Here is a 25,189-nt window from a genome sequence, read left to right as displayed (position 1 = left end):
AAGTTTGGGGGGGGGGGGGGAATCTGCTGAGTTTATCTGAGATGCACTCTCATGTAGCCTGCTCGCAATTAAACACTCAGTGATTAGCAAATGACAAACTCCAAGGGGCTTCTCCAAGAAAAGGGCATCTCCGCTCCCTGCCTAAAATTAACTGGTGCTGCAATTTCCCTAATTGAATTCAGAGGGCAGCGTACGCAGCCCGGCTGCGATCCCTGTTTGGGGAGTCCTGGGGCCTTTGACCTGCTCAGTGAGGGAATGGAATAATTGGAGGAGGGAAGAAAAAAAAAGAAAAAAGAAAAAAAAAAGAAAAAAGCTTGAAATAGATTGGTTTTGCTGATTAAAAAATAAACAAATGAGAAGATTGCTCTGGTTTCACGTTATCAGCTGCATGGCAAATGCTGTGATGTGGCAGCTCCACAAGGTGCTGCTGCGAGAACAGCTGGCTGCAGGCAGCCTTAGGAGCTGACAGGAGGTTTAAAAGAGCTTCCCTGCTCCAGCTTTGTAGTAGGAATGAGGAAAAAAGATGATGAGGTGGTTCCTTGTCAGCATTTCCCAGGATCGGTGCCTGTCCCTTGCCATACATATGTGTGGCTGAGGTTCCTTTGAAGTGAAGATAGAGTCAAGGAGGGGGGGAGAACATGAGGAAATGATGTTTCCCCTCCCTGCCAAGCTTGTTTGAAACTCAGCATTTCACTTTCCAAACCAAACCATGTTAGCTGTGGCTGGATGACAGAAAATCCCCATCCTAAGCAGGAGGAAAGAGGTTTCTGCCGCTGCGTCCAAGCTCTCCCCGTGTGAGTGAGACCTGGCAGCTGTACAGCTCTGGCTGGAAATGATGCTTTGGCAGCTCTCAGCCCTAACAAATTACCGGCTCTGCAGAAAGCAGCAAGTAATGAGGAGTTACAAGGTAAGAGTAAGTGTTTTTTTGTTGTTTTTTGTTTTTTCTAATAGCTTTTTTGTATACATTGGACTGCTGGAAGGAAAAGCAGAGGGCAGAATTGCTGTATAAGCCCCGAACACTTCTCCTTCTAGAGCAGCTCTCCTATTTAACTATTTAAGTGTGCAAAAGGAAACTAGCGTTTTACCAGGGAGCCCATTTCGGCTTTGCTGGTTCCTCGGATTATGAATTCTTGTGGGGAAATGACACTTTAGTTTACAGAGACCTGAGTGCAGCTGGCACTCATAATAATAGTCCACTAAGTGTTTACTTAAGCCTTCACTATGCTCGTTTAGCAAACACAGGATAAGCTCATAATAAAACACCCAGTCATTTATTACAGAAGCTCCACAGTAAAAGATAACTTAGTGTGCAAGAACTCAAAGCAATATATTAACAAATGTACATTGCTCCAGAGATGCAAACTCTCTGTAGGCTAAACTGTACAAATGCTAAGAAGAGATGCTAAAGAATTAGCATTTCTTCTACAACTCTGCTAAGACCAAAACGTATCTGTTGATGAGATGAAAGAGATCTGGCAGGCAGGTTGCTGAACCTCTTCAGCTGCCTGGGAAGGTGTAATGTTTTCTTTTAGCACTTAGCTCTTACACCTTCATGCACGAGCTGGTGTCTTTGCAGCTGATGGTAATCACCGAAAACAACCCCGGTGCAGGGCTGTTTTCCAGAGTAAACCCAGAAGTTTATATTGTATTTATATTTACACTGTATGCACAGCAAAGCACCGAGGGGACCTGCAACACCGCCCATCGTACGGTGCAAAGCTATCCCCGGGATGAGCCGGCGGGTGTCGCGAGGTGGCACTGTAGGACTGAGATCCCTCCCGTCCCACCTTGGTGGGCAGAAAATCTGCTGCAGGGGGGGCAGAGAGGAGCCTTGGGGTGAGCCCCGTGCAGGTGAGATGACGGAGCCCCAGCACCTCGGGGTAACCTCCTTTTAAGACCGATCTTAAGGTCTTCTCACCTGCTGGGGGTTCGGCCCCTCTGTGGCAGCACCAGCGTCACAAGTGCTGCAGAAGCTCGAAATGATTCGAGGGAAAGAGTTAACGTTTTGGAGAAGCGGGTCTGGCTCAGGGTACGGCAGTGTCTTTCCCCTTTATAAAACGTCTTTGTGCTGACCAGCAAGTGGAAGTTCCAGCAACGCAGGCATCCGGAGTGCATGTGCTTTGCCCATGTACCCTGTTTTATTAGCGTTACGCTAAAAAAATGCTGTGAAATAAAACCAAGGAAAATCGCTGCTTGTCACAGCTGCCAGAAAACGGCCACTTGGGGATGTTTTCTGCCCAGTGTCCTACATTTCAGTTACCTCCTGCCAGGCTACATCCTTCCAGCCAGACAGCCTGTGTTTCCTTTCCTTCTGTTGTGCTTCGTGCTAACCTGGGCATGTTCCAGAGAGAGACACCAGGCTCGTGTGGGTTTGCTGACAAATAAGCAAACCCTGGGCTGGCTCAAATTCCAGGTAGTTCCCAGCAGAAGCCTTTTCTCCAGCCTGCTTTGTAAATGCGACTGCTAGGATGTTATTCTCACCCTCGTTGCTCTTCCATCCTTCCACAGGAATTGTGGCGTGGGATTTCAGTCCCTTTCCTGCTGCTTTTTGCTGTCACCTTTAGGGGCTTTGCTCCGGGAGCGTCTCTGGGCTGAGTTTCACTTCTTTCTCAGCAGACCCCAGGCTCTCCAGAGAACCCTCGGGGGACGCTGAAGTCTCGTCGGCTTTAAGCTTCGAGATGATCCTGGCTGTTTCCTCCGTGATCTCAAAGTGTTTGAGCTGCTGTTTGCTTCCTGAGCGGCCCCTGAGCATGCTGGTGTCGGGCGAGCTGTTCCTGCTCTGAGTCCTCTCCCCCAGGACGTCCTTTGCCGTGGAGCTGCTGTCGGCAGGGCTGCCTTCTGCACCGGCATCCGTGACCGTGCTGGATAACGTGGTGGTCCTCAAGGGCAAACTGGAAGGCTTGGGAATGACTGGTTTCATTTTTGCCTGCACGCGGATGTATTTCACGGGCTGCCGACTGAAATGGCACCTGGGCTGGGTGCCGAGGGCCGTGTCCGAATCGCTGTCGGTCTTCTCCTGCACGGAATCCTCCAGGTCCTCCAGCTCGGAGCCAGTGCTTGTATTCATCTCTGAACAACAACGACAACAAAAAAAAATAGACAGTTATCTTAGAGCAGTGAGACAGGGTTACTGCAGCAAATAGTTCTGGCTGAGGATTTCTCTTGCTGTTAGAAAGGATGCTGAAAGCCCTGCTGTACTACCAGGCGAAAAGTCCTCCCTCTAACAGCTTTGCTCATTGGAAGAAATGTGAGATGCACGCTTGGAAGAGGCACGAGGAATGAATCAGGTTTATATTCTTAGAGCTGTCCTCGGTACACTGAAGCCAGCAGAGCTGGCGGGTGGCTGTGGGCCTGGGCGCCGAGGCAGCACACACTTTTCCTGCGAGCACCAGAAAATGCGCTTGCACTGCCAGGCAAGCTTCATGGTGCTGTTCTGCACTCAGCTATGAATAATTATGATGAAAAAGGCCCGGCTACGCTTCCCCTGCTGTGTACCATAGAGGTAGGAGGTGCACGACACAGCCAGCGTGGTACCGGGCAGCCTAAACCAGCACCAGCACCACGACCACCGCTTCGTTTACCTAGGGCATCCGTGCTTAATGGGCTGGGGGCTCCCTCCAGAGTCAGCTCACTGACGGCTTCCCTGGAAGACGAGTTATCAGAGACACAGTCCGCGCTTAAACCGTGCTGGGAGGAGAAATTCTGTTGGAAAAAGCCAGGACTGTTTATACAGGACACTCATTTGACACGAAGATAGTCAGCTCCCGCTTCACCCCGCCTGCTGCTATAGCCCAGTGAACGGAAGCAAAAACTTAAGTAGAAAATGGCCTGATTTGTCTTAGATTATCTATAACGCCTGGGGGAGAAGGGAGGGAGTGTGCAGAAGGTCCCAGGGCTGGGCCAGAGGAAAATATTTTGGTTCAAGAGCAGTGTCCAGGCTGGCAGACCCCAACTGCCACAAAACCCCCCTGGAAAGCGGTTGTGTGCTGGAACTGAGGTTCCTGTGCCCCGTTTCAGGACAGAAACGGGGAAACGTCTGAATCCAAGCAATTATAGCACCAAAATTATGATTGAATGCAGATGGATGGGTGAGGGAAGGACACGGGGATGCTCGGGAGCTGGAGCTCGCGTGGAACCAGTGTGAGTTTGCACAAGGACCAGGACACCCGGGCAGGGGCTCCAGAAGTCGGTTTTATTAATCACAAAATGAGTGCCCTTAGAAGCAACTCCCCTTCCTAAAGGCTTGCGACACCTGTAGGATTCGGTCATGCTGCGGACGTTTGTAAAAATGCCCTTAAAAATAGTCCAAGGCAATAGCTGTGCACATCTCAGTGCTTTCTGTGGATGTTTATGAACCCTGTGGGATTTCTGCACACAGGGATTGAATTATGTCTGTGTTGGTGATTTCTTTCATTATTTTTTTCCAGCTGTCTTCACAGTTACTCCAGTTTCTGCTTCCTCAGTGTTTCTACACGGCAGGCATGGGTGTGATCGTGGCAGACGGGCTGTCTTGCAGGAGGCAGAGAGCCCCAAACCAGGGCTCGACTCCCTTTGGCTTAACTTTAGGAAAGTAATTTCCTCTTTTTTCACTCATCACACCAGCCTTGGAAAGGAAAGAGCAGCCATGTCTGGCTCGGGGGTGTTATGCCAATTCTTTTTAAGTGCTGTGGAGTATGGGTGAACTATTGTGAGGAGAGAGCCGTCAGGAAAAATAAAAAAAAGTAAGGATCCACGGCCAGGGAGCAGGAATGCAGCAGAGCCCTGTAGGGTTCCACCAGGGAACCCGCTGGCTCTGATGTAGCTGCTTCCAAAGTTGTCGAGCTGTTTACACGGGGAAACAGCAGTGTCCAGAGTAATTTAGCATGGAGAAACCCACAATTTTTCTGAATGACTGGGATATAAACCATGGAGCAAAACCTGCTGTCTAGAGTGGACTGAGAAGCTGATGAGTGATATCTAGCTTATATACATATATATATTTTTTCTAGTTCTCCCACTCCATATGCAAGAGGCTCTCCATCCCTTCCTCTTGGAGTAACCCTCTGACAGTGAACAGCTTTTTTTTTCTTTTTCTGTGAATAAAGTTCTCTTTATCTGCCAGTCTGCCTTCCTGTCCCTACAGCAGGGTCAGCAAGCCCAGCTCAGCGTCCGGCAGCTCTACCTCTAGGGTTATTTTCTGGACTGTGCTTGGGCTCTGGTGTCCTTCATCCTTTTCTGCCGATGCTTCTTGCGAGGGGTTTTCACAGCTGAGGGACAAGGATGGAGGCAGGTCATCCATCCCGAACACCCTTTCATAGTTCTGGATGAGAAACTCCACGATCTGGGCTTGGTACCCGGAGTCAACGAGGCAGGACATCGAGACGTCGCTCCCCGAGCCCGGCCGGATCAGGGTGGGCCCAAACACTATGCCCAGGTTGTTTGGGGACATCTTGTTCTCTTCGTATTTCTCTGCCACCCTGAGGAAGGGAAACAGGACTGTGAGGGGCTTCCCAGCTCTCAGCCCCAATATACTGAGTACGCAGAGGGAATGCACCGGCCCCACGTCTCCCGGTAGAGAGAGAAACCCCAGCTTTTACAGGGGAAAAAAGCTCTGGTCTGTGCACAAAACCAAGAGAAAAATCCCCAAGATTGCCCAAATCTGTCCGGGCAGCTCTAACGAGAGGTTTTTTCTTGGGATCCCTGCTCTGAGCTGCACGAGAGGGCCCCGATTCACACTACGTGACCTCTTGCTCTGCATTTAAACTACAGAGTGTTGTCAGCAAGGAGCTTCTTGTATTTTTTTCTTGTATTTTAATGACCAAGCTTGGTCATTAAGACTTTCTCCTAATTGCTGCAAGCCTCTCCTTCCCACAAATGACTTCTTACCCTCCTCACAGCCTCCTGCTCGGCTCTAGCCCAGGTCGAGGAAGCCCAGGAGCTCACCTTGGATGCTTTTGGTGCTGAGCTGGCAGTGGGGTCTCAGCAGTGGCCCCCCGGGGGTCAGCACCTAACGCCCCCAGCACGCTCCTCACCTGTACAGGTGGGCGATGAGGTGCCGCAGGGTGTTGTAGTTGCTTCCAGGCAGTTTGCTCAGCAGGTCCTTCATGCTCTGGACGGGGTCCGAAGGGAAGCCGCCGCAGTCCGTCCTTTCTTCCCCGGGTTTTTGCAGCTCTTTGGCGAGCGCGATGAGGCTGTTGTAGAGCTGGTACAGCAGCACCGGTCCCGAAAGCTGCAGCGAGAGGGGGGTGGGGAAAACCGTGTCACTTCATCCTGCTGGCCTGGTGCTGAGGAATGTGGAGGGCTGATACGTGGCGGTCTGGCGGAGGTTTGGTACCCACTTCCTTCAGGAAATGCTTCAGCACCCCGGTGATGTCGTGGGGGGAGTGCTCGGAGAGCTCCACCAGGCTCCTGCCGTTCTCAAACGCCTGGCACAGCTTCTCCACCCGGGCTTTGGACCCGCTTATCCGATAGATCCCCTGTGTCGGGGAAAAGGGAAGAGGTCAGGAGCTTGGGCTGGAGCGAGAACAGATCGGAGAAGGCGATGACGCTGAGACAAAACACGCGTCGGAACAACTCACCTGCACGCCGAGGGCACGAGCTTCGATCTCCGAAGTGCATTTCACCACGATGAAGGGAACCTCCTCGGGGAAGTCTCGAGGAACTTGGGTGAAGTCGATGCCGAAAAGGGGCACTCGGTTGGGCAGTTTCCTGTGGCCGCAGGTGATCAGCAGGCTCTCCAGGCACTTCTTGTGGCAGGCCAGGTAGCACTGGAAAGGCAGAAATCCCCCCGCGTCATGCTCTAGCTGTAGTCCAGGTCTCCTTGGAGGACTTTTCCTATTCCCGCTCTACCAAAATCCCTTCCTGGGGTGCAAGGGGGCTGTTTTGGGCAACGGGCGGTGTACCCATGCACTGAAAAATGTGCCTGGTGTCGGGAGAAAAATCACGTAACTTTACAGGGGGGCCTTTCATCCCCTCAGACCTCCAGTGGGACGATCGCCGGCTGCTCACAAAGCATCTGTGATGAAGGCTGAGCTCTCACCTCCTCACACTCGAAGCCGTTGACCATGAAGGTGTCGCAGTCCCGGCACTTGGACGGCCCCCGCAGCTTCCTGAGCCGGTGGGTCTGTGCCGCGCTGGAGAGGAGGATGTTCCTGAACTGCTGCTGGGATGAGCCGTTTTCTGCAGAAACAGCACGAAAAGGAACCGGTAACTGGGCAGGAAAGCACGGTGTTCAGCTCCTGAGTCAGGTATCCAGGTCGCTCACCATTTTCAAAGGTTTGCAGCGAATCTCTTTCCTCAAAATCGTCCGAGGAGGACATGGTGCCGGTGGATGGAGCTTTCAGCAGCTTCCTGTTAGAGTTTCCTGGAGAAGAGAGAAAATGCAAAGAGCTGCTCTCATCCTTGTGATCCTCTTTGTGGACCAGCATGTGCTTTATTTCCATCCTAGTATGCACGGAAATAAAACAAACTTGTAAAACAAACTATTAAAAAAAAAAAGTAAAACAAACTTGTGTTTACTTGTTTGTTTTACTTTTTTTTTTTTTAATAGTTTACTTGCATCTGTTTTAAATCCTAGGTAAGAATCTGTGTAGCTCTCACCTGGGCTGGAGTTGGGGGAGTCCAGGGATCGGGACTCGCAGCTCCCACCAAGGCTTTCTGTGTCGCTGCAGAGGGATCTGTTTGTACCTGCGGGAGATGGGCACGGTGACCAACCAGCCCCAGCGCACCTGGGGTAACTGCTAAGAATCGCCTTCAGCTGGGGCAACCTGTGAATGCCTCTAACTGGATGTTTATTGTTAGCAATTACGTCTCAAAACATCTGCTTATTTATCTGGGAATGTCCTTTAAAGCAAGAAAAACAGGCAGGTACTCAGTAAGCCAAAGCAGCAATCTGTCCTGAACAAGTTAGGCTTCAAAAGACATATATAATAGATAAAGACATCTAGATAATGCCCTTCTGTATTAGAAAAAATAAACTAAAAAAATAGACAGCTTCTACTCTAGAAGGGGATGCGTTACAGATGCTGTTAGATAGTGAAATACATTTTTAAACCTGTAAAGAAATGTAATTTTCCTTGCTAGAATGATATAAATACACTTAAAGAAAGGCTGAGCTGAAACAGCAGCTGTGAAAGCCTCACGAAGCTCCCAGCTGCATCACCGTTCATCCTCTGCCACGATTCCTGCCAGCAACGGTCGAGCCTGGGTTTACGAACGTGCTACTGGATGTATACAGGTTTGGGTCAAAATTCAAGCCAAACTCCCAGAAAATCTGTATTTTCCAAGAGTAAGAAGCAGCAGCAAGATCTCTGTGCTCTGTTCTCTCCCAGTTGGAGCAAAGCCTTAAGCACTGCCCTGAAGACCTGAGAACATCTCCTGCCTCTTTTTGGCTACACCAGTATCTAAATTAAACTACGATGACTCAAAAAAAAAAAAAAAAATTAGGTCTTTATTAAATTCAACCTACTCTGTTCACCATTTGGGGAGAACTGCCTTCTGGACGTGTCTTCTGGAGTGCTCACGTCCTTGCTGCATCCCGTGTACTGCAGTGACATCTTCTTCCTGCTGCTGGGGGGAGACCTGGGGAGGGGTCGCAAAAGATTTTCCAAAGATGAAGAATAACGAGCAATATCGCACCACAGAGGTGCTTCGTGGGTGCCAAAAGACATCTGTTTCAGGCAGCTTTTGGGTATAAGCCAAGTTTTCAAGGAGCAAACACTTGCGTAAAACTAGGAAAGCATTTGTTCAATGCAATTTCACTTTGTCTATCCACAGGAAAAAATGGGAATTAAACCAGCACCCTTCTGAGAACAGAGCGATCCAAGCCTTTGGCAAATGATAGAAATAACCGCTTTTTTGTCTTCCACTTTTTTTTTTTTGTTTCTTACCTCTGCCCTCCAGAAGCAAGAGGCTCGAATTCGAACACTTCCATGTGAATGTCTTTCTTCTGCAGGGCCTGAATGAACGCCAGGTACTTCTCGCCCACTTTGTACGGCTTGCAGACCTCGGCCAGGTGCTGGTATCCCACCGGGATGTGTTCTGACTGAGCCTGCCGCTGCTTAAACATCCTTAATGTGACCTTACAGGGGGGAAAAAAAAAGAAAAGGCATTGCATTACCCACCTCGGTTATCTGTACTTCTGCTTAATGTCATTATTCTGCTCTGCAGGATGGACAGGACGAATTATTTGTTGCTGTTTCTTGTTTTTGCTTTGCTAGCCTTTCTCTCTGGATATCTGTCCTGCAAGCAGTAGTAATTGAAAATATTCTTATGTATCTGAGAAGTGTTTGAGTAGCAGGTCGGTGACAAAGCGCTGTCGGAGCGCTCGTCTGATTTCACCTGCTGGAGAATGGCATTGAGTAAAAAAAAAAAAAGAAGACAGTGGTCTTATGCCAAAGGGGATTTTCTCTGAAATGAGGGCTGGAGGAGAACTTATGAGAAGGAGAAATTACACGTACCCACGTCAGCACCTCGTCTCCCTGGTAAATGAGCTTCCGAATGTGGGAGACGATGCGTGCCCGCACTTTCTCCAGTTCCTGCCGCCGAAAGTTGGCGTCGTTAATGCACGTCTTGTACAGGGCTTCTGTTTCCTGGACCTGTGCGGGGTGGGGAGCAGAGGGAAGGAGGAGAAAGTCACCGGGATGGGAAGGGAGCTGCCGAAACACAGCTCACGGGCTGGGTGCGGGTAACAGCAGCTGGCCCGAAACTCGTCACCTTGGCTTGTGCCTCCTCGCAGGAGCGGCGCCGCTTCTCCAGCTGCTTGCTGGCGCTGCCGGGGTTGACGACTGCTGCGCTCTGGTATTCGTCCTCTGCCTTGGCGCTCAGGTACTTGGCTTTCTCCAGCTCCTCGCAGCGCTGCGCGTACTGCAGGCGGGACTTGCGCAGGGATGACAAGGACTCGTTCTTGGACAGGCAAAGGAATAGGGTTAGGAGTCCACGTGGGGTTAGGAGTCCACGTGGGGCCGCAGGAGGAACAAATCACAGCAGTGCTCCGCTTGGGAGGCAAGCACCTGCCTCTTGCTTCAAGGGACTGTTACAGATGATATCCTCCAAACACTCCCCCTTCCTCTCCTCCCAAAGCTCAGGCACTCCTTAGGAGTCCTTGGCAGGATGCATATTACACTATTTAGTTATCGCTTGTTCGTAAATGTTTTCGTTTACAAATTACGTTTACAAATTTGCAAAATTGTTACATTTTCATTTGTTTTCAGTGTTTTGAGCTGTGACCAGCGTAAAGGTCAGGCCCCTCTTTCAGCCTCTTACCATTCTCTTTTGCTCCTTTGTCCACTGGTCTTTGAATTCCTTCCTCCACTTCTCAATCTCATTCTTCTTGGCTGACAGAGGCTGCGGAGGAGTCAGAGTTAGGATGGCAAGTTTCTTAAGAGGTAGGAAAAAGTATCTGGCAGATGAGGGCACGACATAGAAAACAAGCCTTGCAAGGTGCTTCCTTCTCCCTTAATCCTGGTGTGCATTTCCATCTCTCCTTCCCCCAGCCCCACTCCTGTTAGGTTTCTGTAGCGCTCCGGCAGCTGCCACTGCCTGATTTTCCGGCGAAGCAATCTGTTCTCCGCAGAAATCCAGTACCTGGTAGAATTCCTTCTGTTGGAGCAACCCCACGGTCTCACTAGCTGAATTTCCAACCTTAATGTCGTGTTCCAGGACCATTGCATAGAGCGCTCGAAGAGGCATGTTGGACTGCAGAAAAAAAAACAACAAAAAAGGTATAAAATGACAGATAACCACTCCAGCTTTCCTAAATTCACGAGCTTTCGTTAGCTACGACCAAGCTTTATTACGGTGACGCTAGAGCTGTGTGCACTGGTTAAACGAGCAGGCATTATGTTTTATTTCAGACACAGGTTGCGGAGTGCTGGAAGCAGAAGAGTTTTTATGCTGCACAGCATCGTGCTGACTTCCTGCCCTCTGATTCTCCAAACAACCACTCCCTGTGTTGTAAGCCCACGGAAGAAAAAAAGGAATTGTTCCAACACCGAGAAGTTCAGGAAGGTTTTTGGAGGGTTAGTCCCTGTAGGATTTACGTTCGCGTGTGTGGACAGCCTCACGTTTACTCCGTGTAGGACTCCGGAGGAAACCCCACGCAGCAAAGCAGGAACATCCCGGGGACCCGTACCTGCTGGATGATGGCATTTCGTCCCGATTCTGCTATCTTCACAATCCCTTTGGCAAACTCTGTTTCTGTAGAAGGATCAGACACCGCGTTAACAGCCGCAGGGGTGGCTGCGAACGCCGGGGTGTTGCCAGGTAGGATCGTTCAGGTAAGGAAAAAATCTGACTCAAGCTCTTTGTCTTCTTATTTGGGCAAAGGAAGTAAAAGGTAAACGTTTGGCTTGGTTCTCACTGCTATAATTTCATTTCCAATTTTATGTTCTTGGCTACGATTAAAGAAAAGCTATCAGGCAGTGTACGGGCTCCCAGCTGGTACCGTACGCACTGACTCACCGTAGCTCAGACGTTTTTCAATCCAGTTGAGAAGCTCTTTGACATATTTACACCACATTTTGGCATACTCGAGGGCTGCGTCAATGCCACCTTCGCATTTGATCAGCATTTCATCTGCCTCTTCAACTGGGAAAAAAAAAAAAAAATCCAGATTCAGCGTGGCTCTAGTTGATGGACAGAGGCTCCCCCAGGAGCGGCAAAATTTGGAGTTGGTGCTCTGAATACCCAAATAACAGCCATAAAAAGAGGTCTTTCCCTGAACAATCGTCATGACCTATTTCATGGCAATCTCATGCTGTCCTACCTGTCAAACCGTACAAGTTCCAGGCAGTTTAGACCTGTGTATTCCTCTACCCCCGCTTTTAATTAGTGCTTTGATTTAATTTGAAAACCACAAGTGGGGAACTCAACGCGTTACTGGGTGACAACGTATGGAGTCGCAAGGATTCCTGTTCCTTGGAAGAAGATAATTATGCTGCAGTAAGCAAATCTAAATACATTTTAAGTTGAAATCTGTGAGAAAGCAGCTTAGAAAATCTCATTTTTTTTCCTTTGTGGGGACTTCATATCAAAAAACAATTTAGTGTCACGTTTTTTGATGCCATTGACAAGCACAGACCCAAAGAGAATCGTCCCAGTGGGCAACAAAAGTGCTTCAAAGAAAGATCTTCACTGTGCCTAAAACCTTTTGGGACTGAGGCCTCAGTATTTGGAAGTCAGGACCTCACGAGCGCCTTCCTAACGAGACGTTAATTGATGAAATATTCACGTCATCGTTTGAATTTGCGATCTTACCTGTCATGTCTGCCTGCGCTTGTTTTTCTGAACTGCTTTTGCTCTTGCAGAAACTTTCGCTCAGCTGTGGGGAGGAAAAAAAGAAAAAGAGGAAAACGGTGAAGGAAAAGGAGTAGCGAGAAGTTGGGAGGATCCTTCAAAACAGTATAAAAAAGTATAAAAGTCTGCCATGAACAGAAATGCAGAGGAAGCACGTCGTTAATGCAGAGAGATTAGGGCTGGAAAAGGACTTCTGTGACTGAACGCTGGCAGCTCTTATTTTATTACGAATCACAAAATATTTGATTATTATTTTTTTTAGTTCAGCTCTGAGGATAATATGATTACATGAGGACAGTGGCTGTCAGAGAAAAATTAAGTTCCTCGCCCCTTTGTTTACACAGAAGGGCATGAAACGAGGCCAATTACCCCCAAAAGACCCACACTGCCCAAAGCAAGCAAAAGAACCATTAAATTCGATTTTAAAGGGCTTCTGTTTGTCAAAGCCAGAACATGAGAAACGTTTGATGCATGACTCCCATATGTATTTTAGGTCTGCTGTCTTGTCTGATCTTTCTCTTAGAATGCAGAACGTAAACCAGCAATCTCCACATCTCATTTTTCAGAAAAAAAAAATTATATATAAATCTGAATAATCCTATTTATGATATAATCCTAATAATCCTATTCATCCTATATGCCTGTATGTTCCCACTAAATATTGTCTGTTCTTTTGCCACCACCATTACTGCAATAACCAAACGTTATGCAATTCTTTTCTGTCTGCTCAAGTAAAAGCCGTAACTATTTTTTCAGAGGGTCACCTAAAAACCGATTTGAGTAACGTGCACTTTGGCAAAAGACATTGCTAATTTTTTTATTAAGTTGGTCTCGTTCCTTGCCTACCGGAACAATCTCTCTTTCTGCAGGCAGGTCTGTGTCGTCAGTGCTGTCAGCATCACCGATGAACAAATCAACCGTCCTGTAAAATGAAAAGGAATGATAAATTAGGGCTGCAAAGCCCCAGAGGAGTGATTCCGCCCCGTATCTCTACGTACGCGTTGCCGATGCAGATCTCCAAGTCGTCCAGGCTCCGGAATATCTCACTGTATCGCTTCTTGTTTTCGGGTACCCTTTCTTGACTATCGAGACCTGGGGTTGGAGAAGAAATCGTTTCACTGGAGCACTTAGCCCAGAGCTCCCTGAGGTCCGCAGGGTGGTTTCCAGAGCTGCAGGGGGACGCGGCTGAGCTCTGCTATCCCGAGTGGATTCATAGGGAGGTGACAAACTGCAATGGCCAGGGAAAGCATAAGGTGAGGCCAAAAGTAAGATGGGATTTAAAAGAAAACACCGAGCAATAAGTTTATCGGGGTTCCTTGGGCAGAACCCCCTGGAAAATGAGCCTGCTGACGTCCCCAGGAGACACCCGTGCTGTTCCAGGGCTTGCGATCAGACCCAAGCTGTGAAAAGTGCACAGAAATCTTCGTTACAGCTGCTCCGAGCTGCAGCCAGGGCACTGCCCTTGGTTCGGGGCTGGCAGACCTGGTGGAGGGGCTCACGGGGTGCAGAGCGGTGCTCTGAACCTGGAAGGAGCACAACGTGCCCCGAAGGACCACGTGCAGGGCAAAGCAGCAGAAGTGGCTGCAGTCCAGCGGTGCGCGGGCGGAGTTGCACAAGTCGCCTTTTCCTTCTGCATCACGTGCGCGTTGCAACGCGCAGAGCTTCCCCAATATTACGTACGTGCTTATTTACGGTGATAATCCGCATTATGAAATGCTGCGTCTCGTTCAGTCCCCAGCAGGTACAACTTATTGGTCATGCAAAACATAAATTGGACTTGTTCCCACATGAGGGGCGATGGGTTCCTGCCACAGAGCTTTGTAAAGCCTAAGCGTGTCCTGCCTGCAGTCACACACAAAGCACGGAGGAGGTAAGCACATGCAATTTACATGAGGTGATCGGTGCCATTAATCTCATTTTCCACTCAGTTATACATTTGTCACTGAGGGCAGGAACTAATGTTGAGTCAGGCTGAAAGCCTGACTTGAGTCAGTGGCTGAAAGCCACTGCAAAAAAAAAATAATATATATATATATACACAAAACTGGGTACAAGTGTTAAAAAAACAAAAGAAAACTTCACTATTCTTTGTCCTTTTGACATTCCAGGAAACAGGATGTGGTTGACCTAAATCTAAAGTTGCTTCACTTGTAGTTGAGTTTGCTGTCAAAATGAGCAAGTGCTTGCAAATGTCACTTGAATGATGCTTGGTGGAAAAGTCAGTTTGTGTTTCATTTAGCCATAGCTACTCCTGGGCCTTGTGGCAGTCCTGAAAAATACAGATTCTTTGAGCCAGGGTTTGATTAGGAGCTGCCATACCATGAAGCCTACAAACGTGGTGGTTTAAGCCATGATTAAGCAACAGCAACAGGAAGAAAAGAAAAAAGAAAAAAAAGGGGGGGTGTGAATTAAACCCATCTATGAGCCTCAGAACAGAAATAAGTGTGAAGAAGGCTGGGTGGGACGCTGAAGGTATGCTTCAGCACAGAGGGGTGCAGACCAGATGCCGTGCTCACTTCTGCACCCAGAAATGAGCTGGAACGCTCCGAGCTTTACTTGCCTTTGAGCGAATAATTCAGATTTTTGCTGGCCTTGCTCTCTAAGAGTTTTATGAGCATTTTACTCCGAAAGCGAATGGGACACTGAAAACATGTGAAGACGCTCATTTTTTTTACCGTAAACCTGAAGGAACTGCAACAAACCGTTCAGAAAGACCTGGGGAAGGGATTAAAAGCACTGGTGGTGCTAACACTGCGAGCCGTACCCAGCGCACGTCCTGGTTAATCGTGATAAACCCACAAAATCCACGTCTCTAAACCCACGTCTCCCACCCTGCTCAGCCAGTGCCCTGAGGGGTTTCGCAGGGATTTTGCCAAACCCCTCACGCTCTTTCTCGAGAAGAGGCGCAAATATTTCATAATCCAAGGCATAACAAATCCAAGCATGTCAATTTAACGTGAATCCTAACGGGTCTTATTACTTTGAGCAGACAGACGTCTTCAAGTTCTTGTTTACCACTAGTGGAAGGCTGTACAACAGGAAGGAATGACTCAGTTTAGCAGTGCTGGTGACGAGCAGAATGAAACATTTCGCTTTTGAAAGCAGTCATTGTAAGGCACGGTAAGATAAGCCAGAGCCTCGAGCTCTCACAAATCTTTCACTTATCTTTTTGCTTACAGAGGCAGGATGCTAGACAAGCCGGACCCAAGGAGTTTAGCTAGCCTTGCTGTAGCCGATGTCACTAGCTGCGTTCTCGTGAGTTTAAACGTTTGCTTCCCCACATGCAGCCCCTTCCCTATATATTCCCCTTGTCCTTCAGCAGCAGCACCAATTTGCCCCGATCTCTACACACCCCCTACGTATCCCTCGAAGGAAATGAAGTGCCTCGCACGTATCGCCACGGCTGAGCTGCCAGACACCATCCAGGTGTCCCTTCCTGCAATCAAGCCCACCCGTTAAATGTGCAAACGTCTGTACGCCTTTTCCTGTACCGCCTGGCAGGCTTGCAGGGGCTCCCGTAAATATCCACAAATTCATCTTTCAAATCCTGCTCACAGCCCTGACCGGGGAGGATCAGGTCGCAGGTTCACAGAGCATCTGGGTCATAGGACTCCGGGCCAGAGAGAGATGCAGGTTCAGTCCTTTTTGTCACTTCCCCGTGACTCTGTTGCTTCACTTAGAGATGGAAGCTTCATTTCGAGGCCAGTTATCTCACTGGACATCCCAGTGACAACTGATGCTGATGCAGAAGGTGATTAAAAGCTCACATTCCTAGTCTTGTTTCTCTTGAAGGACCTTATTCTCCTTATAATCCTTATATTCATCCTCATTCTCCTCCTTCATCTATTCTTTATGCAGCTCTTCAGGCTCCCTGATGCAGTTTTCTCACTGAGAAATGCAATAACAGCTTCAAATGCTTTGCTTGCACACCATATAACTATTTTTAAATACTATTCTTTAATAAGAGCTACCAAGATAATCCGAGAGAGCGTGGGTTCTGACAAGGGATTCTCTCTCAGGTGTATACTGGGCACTGTTTTTTTCCTATAACCTGCACTGTTTTTTTCCTGTTGCTGCACTGTTTCTTTCCTGTTCCTGCACTGTTTTTTTCCTATAACCTGCACTGTTTTTTTCCTATAACCCGCACTGTTTTTTTCCTATTCCCTTGAGAATATATCCATAAAGATATGGCAGTTCTTCACCATGTCTGTTAGCTCTTGGGCAAAGATTTAATTCGTGAAAGTGGGAAAAAAGGTCTGCTTGGATAGCAAGTTTTTGCTTTCACCTGAAAAACTCAGAGCCCTGAACACAATTCGCTGTGATGGACGTGGTTATCCCAACAGCAGATAAGGAGACTAAGACTGAGCCTACCCGAACGTCTAGCAATTTTGTCCTAAAGCAAAAGGATGGTTTGAGAGATTAGTACAATATTGCCCCTGGAATATAAAATGGATGTTATCACATTCTTCCAGTCTGCAAATATTTTCCTTTCTGTGTCTTCTGACGGTGATTATTGTTTAATCCTCCTTATTCTCCCTGACATCAAGCAATTCCAGCGGCAGGGCAGAAATCCCTCCCAGCACCAGCGCTGGTGCCTGCGTCCTGGAGAAAACCTCACGCCGGAGCCGAGCAGCCGTCATGCAAAGCTCTGCCCCATCTGTGGGTCTCGAGGGAGACGATGCTGTGCTCTGATGTGCATCGACCACCTGGGAAGCCTGCTGCTCTTCGTCCTGTGCTGCCATCGCGGGGAGAACAAGCTCCCGCAGAGGTGGGCGTGCAAAGTGCCGCGGGTATTTTTGGAAGCCCTTGTTCTGCAGTTTTAGCAGAAGCATCACTTCCCTCTCAGCTAGGGTTACCATGAAATGAGATAAACGTCTGAGCCCGAATTCAGCACGGCACTGTCGACCGAATATCGCAAGTCTGCCTCAAGAGTTCCTGGTAGCGCCTTCCTCCTCCTCTGCGCTCGGCTTGGCAGTTCGCAGCGCGGCTTCTGAAGTTCTCCACCACTGCAAATCCCCTGCACGAGACTTGCACATCACAGCAGCAGCTACACAAAACGCGCTCTGTTAAGTTACAGCACGGTTTGTAACAAGTTGGGCCAAAAATCTCAGGTCTGAAAACTCAGATTTTCATTATCTCTTTCTGTGTGAAATCCTCCTTTTTTACCCAGGCTGTTAAAGGCTGCCTAGGTCAGCATCTCTCTGCCTGGAATTAGAACAGCCTTGGAACACCAAGCTTCTCGACAACGGTTTTGCAAAACCAAGACCACTTCCCATCTGCTGCTCTGATTTCTCATGTTATCTCTGTACAAAAGCCCTGGAACAAACTGAATTTACAAAATCAGCTAATTCTTGAGTAGATCAGAACTGCTGCAGAACAGTGTGATCACAGGAAATACCCGCAAAGGCAGATGTCTTAAATAGCAGTACGTATTAACAAGGGGATTAATGAAACATGTCGGTGTATAAAAAGGAGAATTTCCACTTACTACATCAATTCATTTAAAAAAAAAAAAAGTGTGTAAACTGCAAATGTTTCTGAAATGTCTGACAGCAGAAACTTAGCGCAGGTGCATTAGCTTGCAAAATAAAAATGAGATTATTTCATCAATATTTTCCTGTAAAGCTGGCAGAGCTGTGTCTTGATAGATCGCAGCACCGTGCAGTGTTCAGCTGCTTACTAAGCCTCGCTTTTTAAGTGATCAAAGAGCTGCATTAAACTTCTGGCTTCTTGTTTTTCTTTAATATTAAGAATAAGGAAATGTCAGCAACAGTTAAGAAGGATTTAGGCTGACAGTGAAGCCCACTAGATGTTTCCAGTACTGGAAAGCAGTAGAAGGAACTCCCAGTTAGTAATAGAAGAATGAATCTAGGACACTTAGTGGCTAAAAAGGTAAGACTGAGCAAAATAATTCACACCAGTCATCTTGGTTTTGCAGAAGAGCTGTCGAACAACCCCCCCCTTTAAAACAGGAGGTTCTGCTGATAAAAGGGATTCTGTGGATACAGCTCGCCTCGATTTCTCAGAGGACTTACAGACATACCCCGTTCTGGAGGGGATTCTTGGTCACAGGTTTGTCGGTGAAACCTTTTTTAACATAAAAATACAGCTTTCATCAACGCGCGGAGTTCTAGAGAGGTCTCAGAAACAGATGCCTGCTCCTTGTGCTCAACGAGACGATGATCGTAAACCAACAAAATAAGGCAGACAGCCATTAATTGCAGTCTTTAGTGGCCTCAGAAATGGTTTTGCTTCCACTGGGGAAAATAGCCGAGCAAATTAGGCGTGGATGCCGTTCCTCCAGGCTGGAGGACCGCCTTGAGAAGCAGAGAGGGACACAGCAGGTGGTTGCCTAACAGGGGGTTCACATGCAATGCTGTGCAAAGAGGACCTCTGCAAGCCCTGGGTGGGTACAAAAGGGGAACTTCAGGCAGAAAAAAAGCTCATGCTTCTGCACAGTGCTGTGTGGTGAGCACATCAGCTCTTAATGTCACTTGTGGGGCCCATATGGAGGTGTTGCTGAAGACACCAAAGCAGTCTGTGGGGCAAAGGTGCACGGAAAGCTACTCTCACAATACAGCCTGTAAGCAAACTCAGCTTACCAAAGACATTGAAGCATCCCTTCGCTATCCCTGCACGTGGTCACGAGATACAGAAATCCTATTAGCCATTTTTTTTCCAATTTTTATGACAAAGACATGACAAGACCCAGCTGTGGAAGGTGAAAGGCAAGCTGAAATAATGAATTTTCTAGCTACAAGCTTAATGCAGCATTTAAATATAATAGCAGGGAAAGGTCTATCTAATGTTTCTTGTTGTGTTTCCTTGATTACAGAGCCAGGGAGCTTTTTTCATCTCTCCCCAAAGTGCCAGGGACTGGCCCTTGCTGAACACAGGCCTCTGGCAGGAGGGATTCAAGTTTGGTACAGAAAACTCTTACACGCTCAGTAAGTGTTACTCAGATTCATGCTGATTACGTTCATAATTTAGGCTGACACCTTTAAGGACGAGGATTTATAGCAAAGTTTTGTCAGAGAGACTTGAACAAACGATGTGCAAGTACCAGCACAATGTACCAATCTCTTGAGACCTGCTGCCTCCTGGAAAAAAAAAGGCAGTTTGCATCCTTGCCTCTTAAGTAAGTCAATGTCCAGCACAAATGCATCAAAGAATTTCATCCGTCAGAGAAAGATTCAATGAGCTCAGCAGTCAGGATCATCGTAAACCCCATTATCACCTATATTTGATAAGTGGCTGATCTGGCACTCACGTCACATCATGCCCCCAAAAGCTTACATTATAACGAGTATAAAAGGTTGTATAAAAGGTTGTATAAAAGGTTGTATAAAAGGTTGTATAAAAGGTTGTTTCAATGCCATCACGTACCACTTGGTTCTGGGTCCCCCATGGCCGAATCTTCACTGTTTTGGTCCGAAAGCAGCAGAATCCCAAACTACCCAGCTTTGAATCGCGGCGGAATCAAGCAAAACACGAATTCCTGGTCAGATGAGATGCTGTGAGACGATCCGGAGGCTGCATGTGAAGGGGACCTGCCCGAAACAAGTGGCAGGGGCGCCGCCGGTGAGCGTGCGGCCGCTGCAGCCAAATCTGCTTCCTGCAGACACGCTTCCGTGTGGGGAAGCAGTGCACAGCATACATTTATTTGATCATCCCATTTGCATAACTCATTTCGGTCTTGGTACACAGCACAGAAAGGACCATTTCGGGGTCCGTTTTTCACTTATGCCCACGAATTTCTGAGCCTCCGCTGCGTCGCTGAGTTTCACCCCAAATGGTTCGCCACGGGTGTAGGATTTTTCACAAAAACGTGGCCACTGCTTTAAGGGGCTCTTGATCTCATCCCAAAGGTGATGCCAGGCCACGAGGGGTGGGTTTGGGACGGGCAGGTGGCCAGGAGGTGGTGGAAAGGGGCCAGGAGGGATCCTCCACCGCTCCTCCACTCTATTCATGTGTGGTGTAAGAGTGTAAGGGAGCCTTCTCGAGATCACAGCCCACCTCGGTTTTAGCCCAGCAAAACTGAAACCTAACCTTTTTGGGGGTTGCTTCTTTAATAAAAACAAACCCTGATTTTGTAGGCTTTTGATAAGCGAAGGAAAAAATCTGTTGCTTGTGTCAAGATGTTTTTCAGCCTGGGAGCATTAGCCCAGCAAAACTGAAACCTAACCTTTTTGGGGGTTGTTTCTTTAATAAAAACAAACCCTGATTTTGTAGGTTTTTGATAAGCTAAGGAAAAAATCTATCGCTTTTATCATGTTTTTCAGCCTGGGAGCATTCTCCAGACCCTGGGCTGGGGGGTGAGCCTTTACATCCCACCCGTCCCCCTTGCTGGATGTTTTGCCGCACCTCGGCTACGAGATATTGATTTACCGAGCGCGAGAACCTAGCTAGCACCGCTGCTTTTAAAATCAGTTAATTTCGTCTTCAGTTTTGTGAGGATTTAGGGATGAAGCTGTGATATGGGAAATAGAAAACATTTATTCAAAGACTCAAGCGAGCAGAAATCTAAGGGAACTTCTGCAAATATTAGCGTGAGAAAACGATGGCAAAAATGTGACAGCCAAAAAACCAAACTTGTGCTCAGCAGTGAATCTATTTTTCTTGACTAAACTATGAATAATTAAAACAGCTCTGTTTTCTTATGCAACCTGAACACATATTGATTCAAATCTGTTGAAATCATGGTGCTAAATCCCTTTCGTTTTATCTTCCTTCTTAGCGTGAGCTCTGACCTCCAAGGCCGTTTGGTGCGTGGAGAAGAGGAAAGCACTGCCCATTTTTTGGGGCATTAATCCTAGGCCCTAGCTACTTGCAGGTAGGTAAAAGGGGGTAGGTTTCCTGCAAATCTGAGTGAAAATGGTGTTTTTAGAGTGCAGGGGCTAACTGTTTTTCACAAGTTTCTGTGGTTTTAAATGCACAAATGGGGACAAAACACATGACAGTTCCTCTAAGTCCTCTTCTTCCTCTTCCTCCTCCTGAACTCTGACTTAGTTTTGTGATCTTCCTTTCTCTTATTGTTGTCTCCGGAGTGGGAAGTCCAATCCTCTAGCTGCTGTGGCAGCGCAGGGAGCTGATCCGAAGGGATACGCTGCGGGCACATTATGAACGTTTTCATTTGAGCTCCCAGAAATCGTTTCCCTTTCCTCAGCATCCGCTGGAGGCTGAAATAATGCGGCTGAATTTCTTCTGCAAAACTTCTCCCTGTGGTTGTGCTTTGTGGCAGACAGATCTATAGGTTTCTCCCCCAAAACTTAGCTGCAGGTAGCCAGGAACAAGTCATAGCTAAGGCTCAGCTGGCCTTTCTGTCGTTAACGCTCGTTTAAGGTTAAAAAAATAAAAATAAAAATTCCTGGAATCCCTGAGTTACTGCTTCTGTGTCGAGTGTTTCAGGCTCAGGTGGACACGGCATGTGTGAACTCCGGTGATTTCTGCTCAGACTCAGGAATTAACGATTGACTTTTAAAAGGCAGCAGGAGAATGAGGATGCACAGCCACAGTGAGGTGCTGCTGGGATCAGCAGGGTGTCAACGCGATGAGTTTCTCCTATCAAAGCTTTCCTAGCCCGTGTCTCAGTTCCGTACATTCAATCCATGTAATTACAGGTAGGTTTAGTCACTGTAATTATCACATCCAGTTTGTAAAGGGCCGTATTTACAGGTAAAAGCTATAAAAAGCGTGTTCGTAAAGGTATTTATAGCCAAAAGGGTTGCAACAGAGTATGTCAACACCCCCAGTCCCTGATTAATAAAAAAGCTAATAAAAGCTAAAAGAGGACAGGGGGTGTGACTCCTTATTTTCCAGAAATACAGCTCATGATCCAAATTCCCAGTTTCATCACTCTGTCTCCTAAACATTCTTGCTGAATGAGTGTGTCTCACCCTTTTTTTCATATGTCTCAGCCTTTTTTCCTTGTTGTAAGAGTAGGGATGGTAAAACTCCAAACCTTCTTTTGCAGATCAGAGGTGCATAAAAGGGAAGCCCAAGAGCTCCTGAGATAGGGCTCATCTTCCACTTCCAAGGCAGCGTGGGGTTTTATACAGCATAATAACACGGTCCCTTAGCAGTAATTTCCACTTGCCGGTGTCGCGAAATCACCATTGATTGTGGAGCAGAAAGCTGCTTCAGCTCTCGTGTTACTACGATCCTCCAGAGCAGCCTGCAAACTCTTACTGCTTCTCTAAAGAATTAATTTTATGAATTCCTATTTTAGAACAAGTACAATGGCAAGCTACTACCGTGCACTCTGACAATACCCAGGAGCAGCCCACCACCAGATCTCATTAGACTTCCTTTTACGTCACCGCTGCTATTTTATAAGTCAAATATATTTTCACATCAGCAAGGCTTTTGAAGATGGGGGAGGAAAGGAACCGCAGAGTGAAAGCAGCTGTTTGCTTGGTGCACTTTCTTTTTTTTCCAGTTCCCTGACGACAACCTCGTGCCAGTGCTAGCTCTGCTCTGTGCGGCCCATACGGCAGAATATTGGGACAGGACATTCAATATTCCCTCTTGAAGCTCACCTGGTCCCAAAACAAGGGCCAGAAACCATCGTGTTTTCAACCAACTAGATTTCAGGTGAGGTATTCCACCAGATTTAAGTATATCTGAGCTCCCAAGAAAGTAATATGCAACACAGGAATAGAAAGAACATTAAAGACTCATATTCCAAGAAGGTCAGAGTGGAGTAGAACAGTAATTATTCTTATTTCTTCTTTTTTTATATCTATATATTAGTATATCAGTAATTATTATTTCTAATTTCCTAGAGGCTGTTATCAGTATTTCTTAATTGGTGTGTGGTGCCCTGGTGACCTCCAAGGGCTGTGTAAGCAAACTATCCCTACAGTTCTGTGGGTCAATCTAATTCTCCTCCTGCCATGCTCTCACAAGCAGACGTGTAAAAGCATTTTGCATGGGGTTATGCAGGAATTCAGCACTTACAGTTGAATTCAGCTTCGGTAGCGGCACGTGCTTTATACACCCATGTACGTGTGCTGAGCCTGGCGTGAAAGCTTTCCATTAGCACTGAGCAGAAGGCAGTAACTACAGCAGCTGTCAAGTTCTCTAAGGTTACGGATTTACCATGGATTTTGGTGATAAGGGTCGCTACGGCGGGCTGGATGGCATCCCCGGTCAAAGCAGGGTACATGTTCAGGAAGGAGGAGATGGCTTGCAGGAGGTCTGCCAGTCTGGCTTCAACAGGGCCTGAAAAAACCTCTCCTAAAATCAAGAAGGGGGAAAATTATGATTTTTTTGCATGCATAAACTCTCATCCTCACTTCTCCCGGGGACAAGTCGCTTCAGTGGTGCAGCAGAGGTACCCCGTTCTTCCTCAATACTGAAGTTCTTTGCAAACCAGAAAACAACAAACCCTGCAAAATAACAAGCCAGCAAAGCTGAGCCAGCCCAGGCAAGTCCAATTTCCACGTTCACCTGGCACAGTTTGGGGGCTGTTAGAAGCAAGCTACGAGCATCACCGCAGCTAGGAGCTGGCTGGAGAAGCATCACCGACCCGACTCGTTCGGCATGCCTGGGGTACGAGTCCTGCAGGAACGGAGCTGTTCTGGGAAGGAGGGAGGACAAAAGTGCTGGCGTGCAGGGCAGGGAGGCACAACACTTCTGACAAATCCCAGTTCTCTCAACAGAGTCACCGCAGACACCCTTTTTTTCAGCCCGTTTAACTCACTTGCAAGTAATTGCAGTGTTGTCGGTAGCACCTGGGTGTTTTTTTGCATTGCATTTGAAGGAAACTTGTGCACTTGGGTGGCTAAGTGCTGTGAAATTTGATCTGTTGATGCAATTCATTACGGGAGAAGACATTTGAATAATTAAATATCCACGCAGAGAGAAGGCACCCTAAATTATCCGAGGGCCATCTAAATTCATTGTTTTAAATACTGCAGCAAGAACGGCGCTGGGTTGCTTTTGCCCACGGTTGTGATATGTTGAACGTTAAGCTGTAAGCAAATAAATGGAATTTTGAAGGTTTACCTTTTCGGAAGAGCTCCCTTAAGTTCTGAAATCTCCCGTCGATGTCCCTCAGGTGTTTGGCGACGCGAGACACCTCGCCGGCCATGGGGTCCCTGCGGCTGCCCTGGTCCCCAGGGACAGGGCTCTGCACCGAAGCCCAGACAGCAGCCAGGAATTTGGAGTCGTGGCCCGGTGGAAGGAGCCTGCTGTGGGACAACCTGCCCACGGTCCGAGCAGAACCGGCGTCATCCCAGGCACCCGTCCCGTTCATGGCACAGCTGCGGCGCTGCGCTTCCCAGTCCCCCGGGTGAGCTTTTTTTTTCTCGGGCTATGTTTTGGGGAGCAGAATCCCAAAGTCCTGCAGGTCCTGAGCACGCCTCTCGCTCATCGAAGGGAAGAGGAGCGGCATTCTGTAAAAGCCGCTGGAGACGCAAGATGAAATACACGGAAAGAGATGGAGGGGGTGAGATGAATTCCCATGCTCTCAGCATTTATTCACTTTCTAATCCAGGAGAGCTGTAGCCAGCGTCTTCTAGGTTTCTAGCTTCTTCATCCTGCTAGGTTTTAATTACCGCATTTCCTTGTACCCTTTTCAGCAAATAGAAACCTGAGTTTAGGAAACTTTTTCCTAGCAAAACTTGGAAATCAAAACAAGCCCCAAATATCCGTATGCAAAGGCACTGTATTTCCATATTGGTCTCTCTTATTTACCATACCTTTATCTGCAAGTAAAAACGTTGTCTTGGGCAACCTGTAGAGAATATTTCCCACCTCTTCCATGGCCTGTCTTCAGCTGAAAGATGGATCAGGAAAAAGCCACGGCCTCTCCGAGGGAGGAATCTCTTGGCCATTTACCCCAAGTCCCGCGGCATCTCAGCGTGTGCTGATGGAGCCAGAAAAGTGTCCTTGTTCCCTCCCGGGGGCTGCA

General features: G+C 47.8%; 1 protein-coding gene and 1 long non-coding RNA gene across 3 annotated transcripts; one reads left to right on the top strand and one right to left on the bottom strand.

Moving 5' to 3' along the window:
• Window positions 1-1,249: 1,249 nt before the first annotated feature.
• Window positions 1,250-24,532, bottom strand: GMIP (GEM interacting protein; the record flags this gene model as incomplete). Of its 2 annotated transcripts, XM_083815089.1 has the most annotated exons (22): window positions 1,250-3,069; window positions 3,582-3,702; window positions 5,162-5,456; window positions 6,012-6,208; window positions 6,318-6,455; window positions 6,558-6,746; window positions 7,019-7,158; window positions 7,244-7,342; window positions 7,579-7,665; window positions 8,447-8,559; window positions 8,868-9,058; window positions 9,438-9,575; window positions 9,694-9,882; window positions 10,243-10,323; window positions 10,564-10,674; window positions 11,111-11,175; window positions 11,440-11,565; window positions 12,235-12,298; window positions 13,120-13,195; window positions 13,272-13,365; window positions 23,374-23,511; window positions 24,283-24,532. In XM_083815089.1, the coding sequence occupies 22 exons, from the start codon at window positions 24,530-24,532 to the stop codon at window positions 2,561-2,563; spliced, it is 3,411 nt and encodes a 1,136-aa protein (XP_083671215.1). In that variant the 3' UTR covers window positions 1,250-2,560. The 2 variants fall into 2 exon arrangements, with proteins under 2 accessions (XP_083671215.1, XP_083671216.1); XM_083815090.1 differs by lacking the exons at window positions 23,374-23,511; window positions 24,283-24,532 and adding an exon at window positions 19,660-21,018.
• LOC310888447 lies at window positions 13,956-25,189 on the top strand. Its single transcript, XR_014575909.1, has 5 exons — window positions 13,956-19,220; window positions 21,011-22,866; window positions 23,587-23,826; window positions 24,335-24,568; window positions 25,055-25,189. It is a non-coding gene; the product is annotated as an uncharacterized lncRNA (long non-coding RNA).

Source organism: Anser anser, assembly GCF_964211835.1.
Source record: "Anser anser genome assembly, chromosome: 35".
Classification (NCBI taxonomy): domain Eukaryota; kingdom Metazoa; phylum Chordata; class Aves; order Anseriformes; family Anatidae; genus Anser; species Anser anser.
This window is presented reverse-complemented; position numbering and strand designations above follow the sequence as displayed.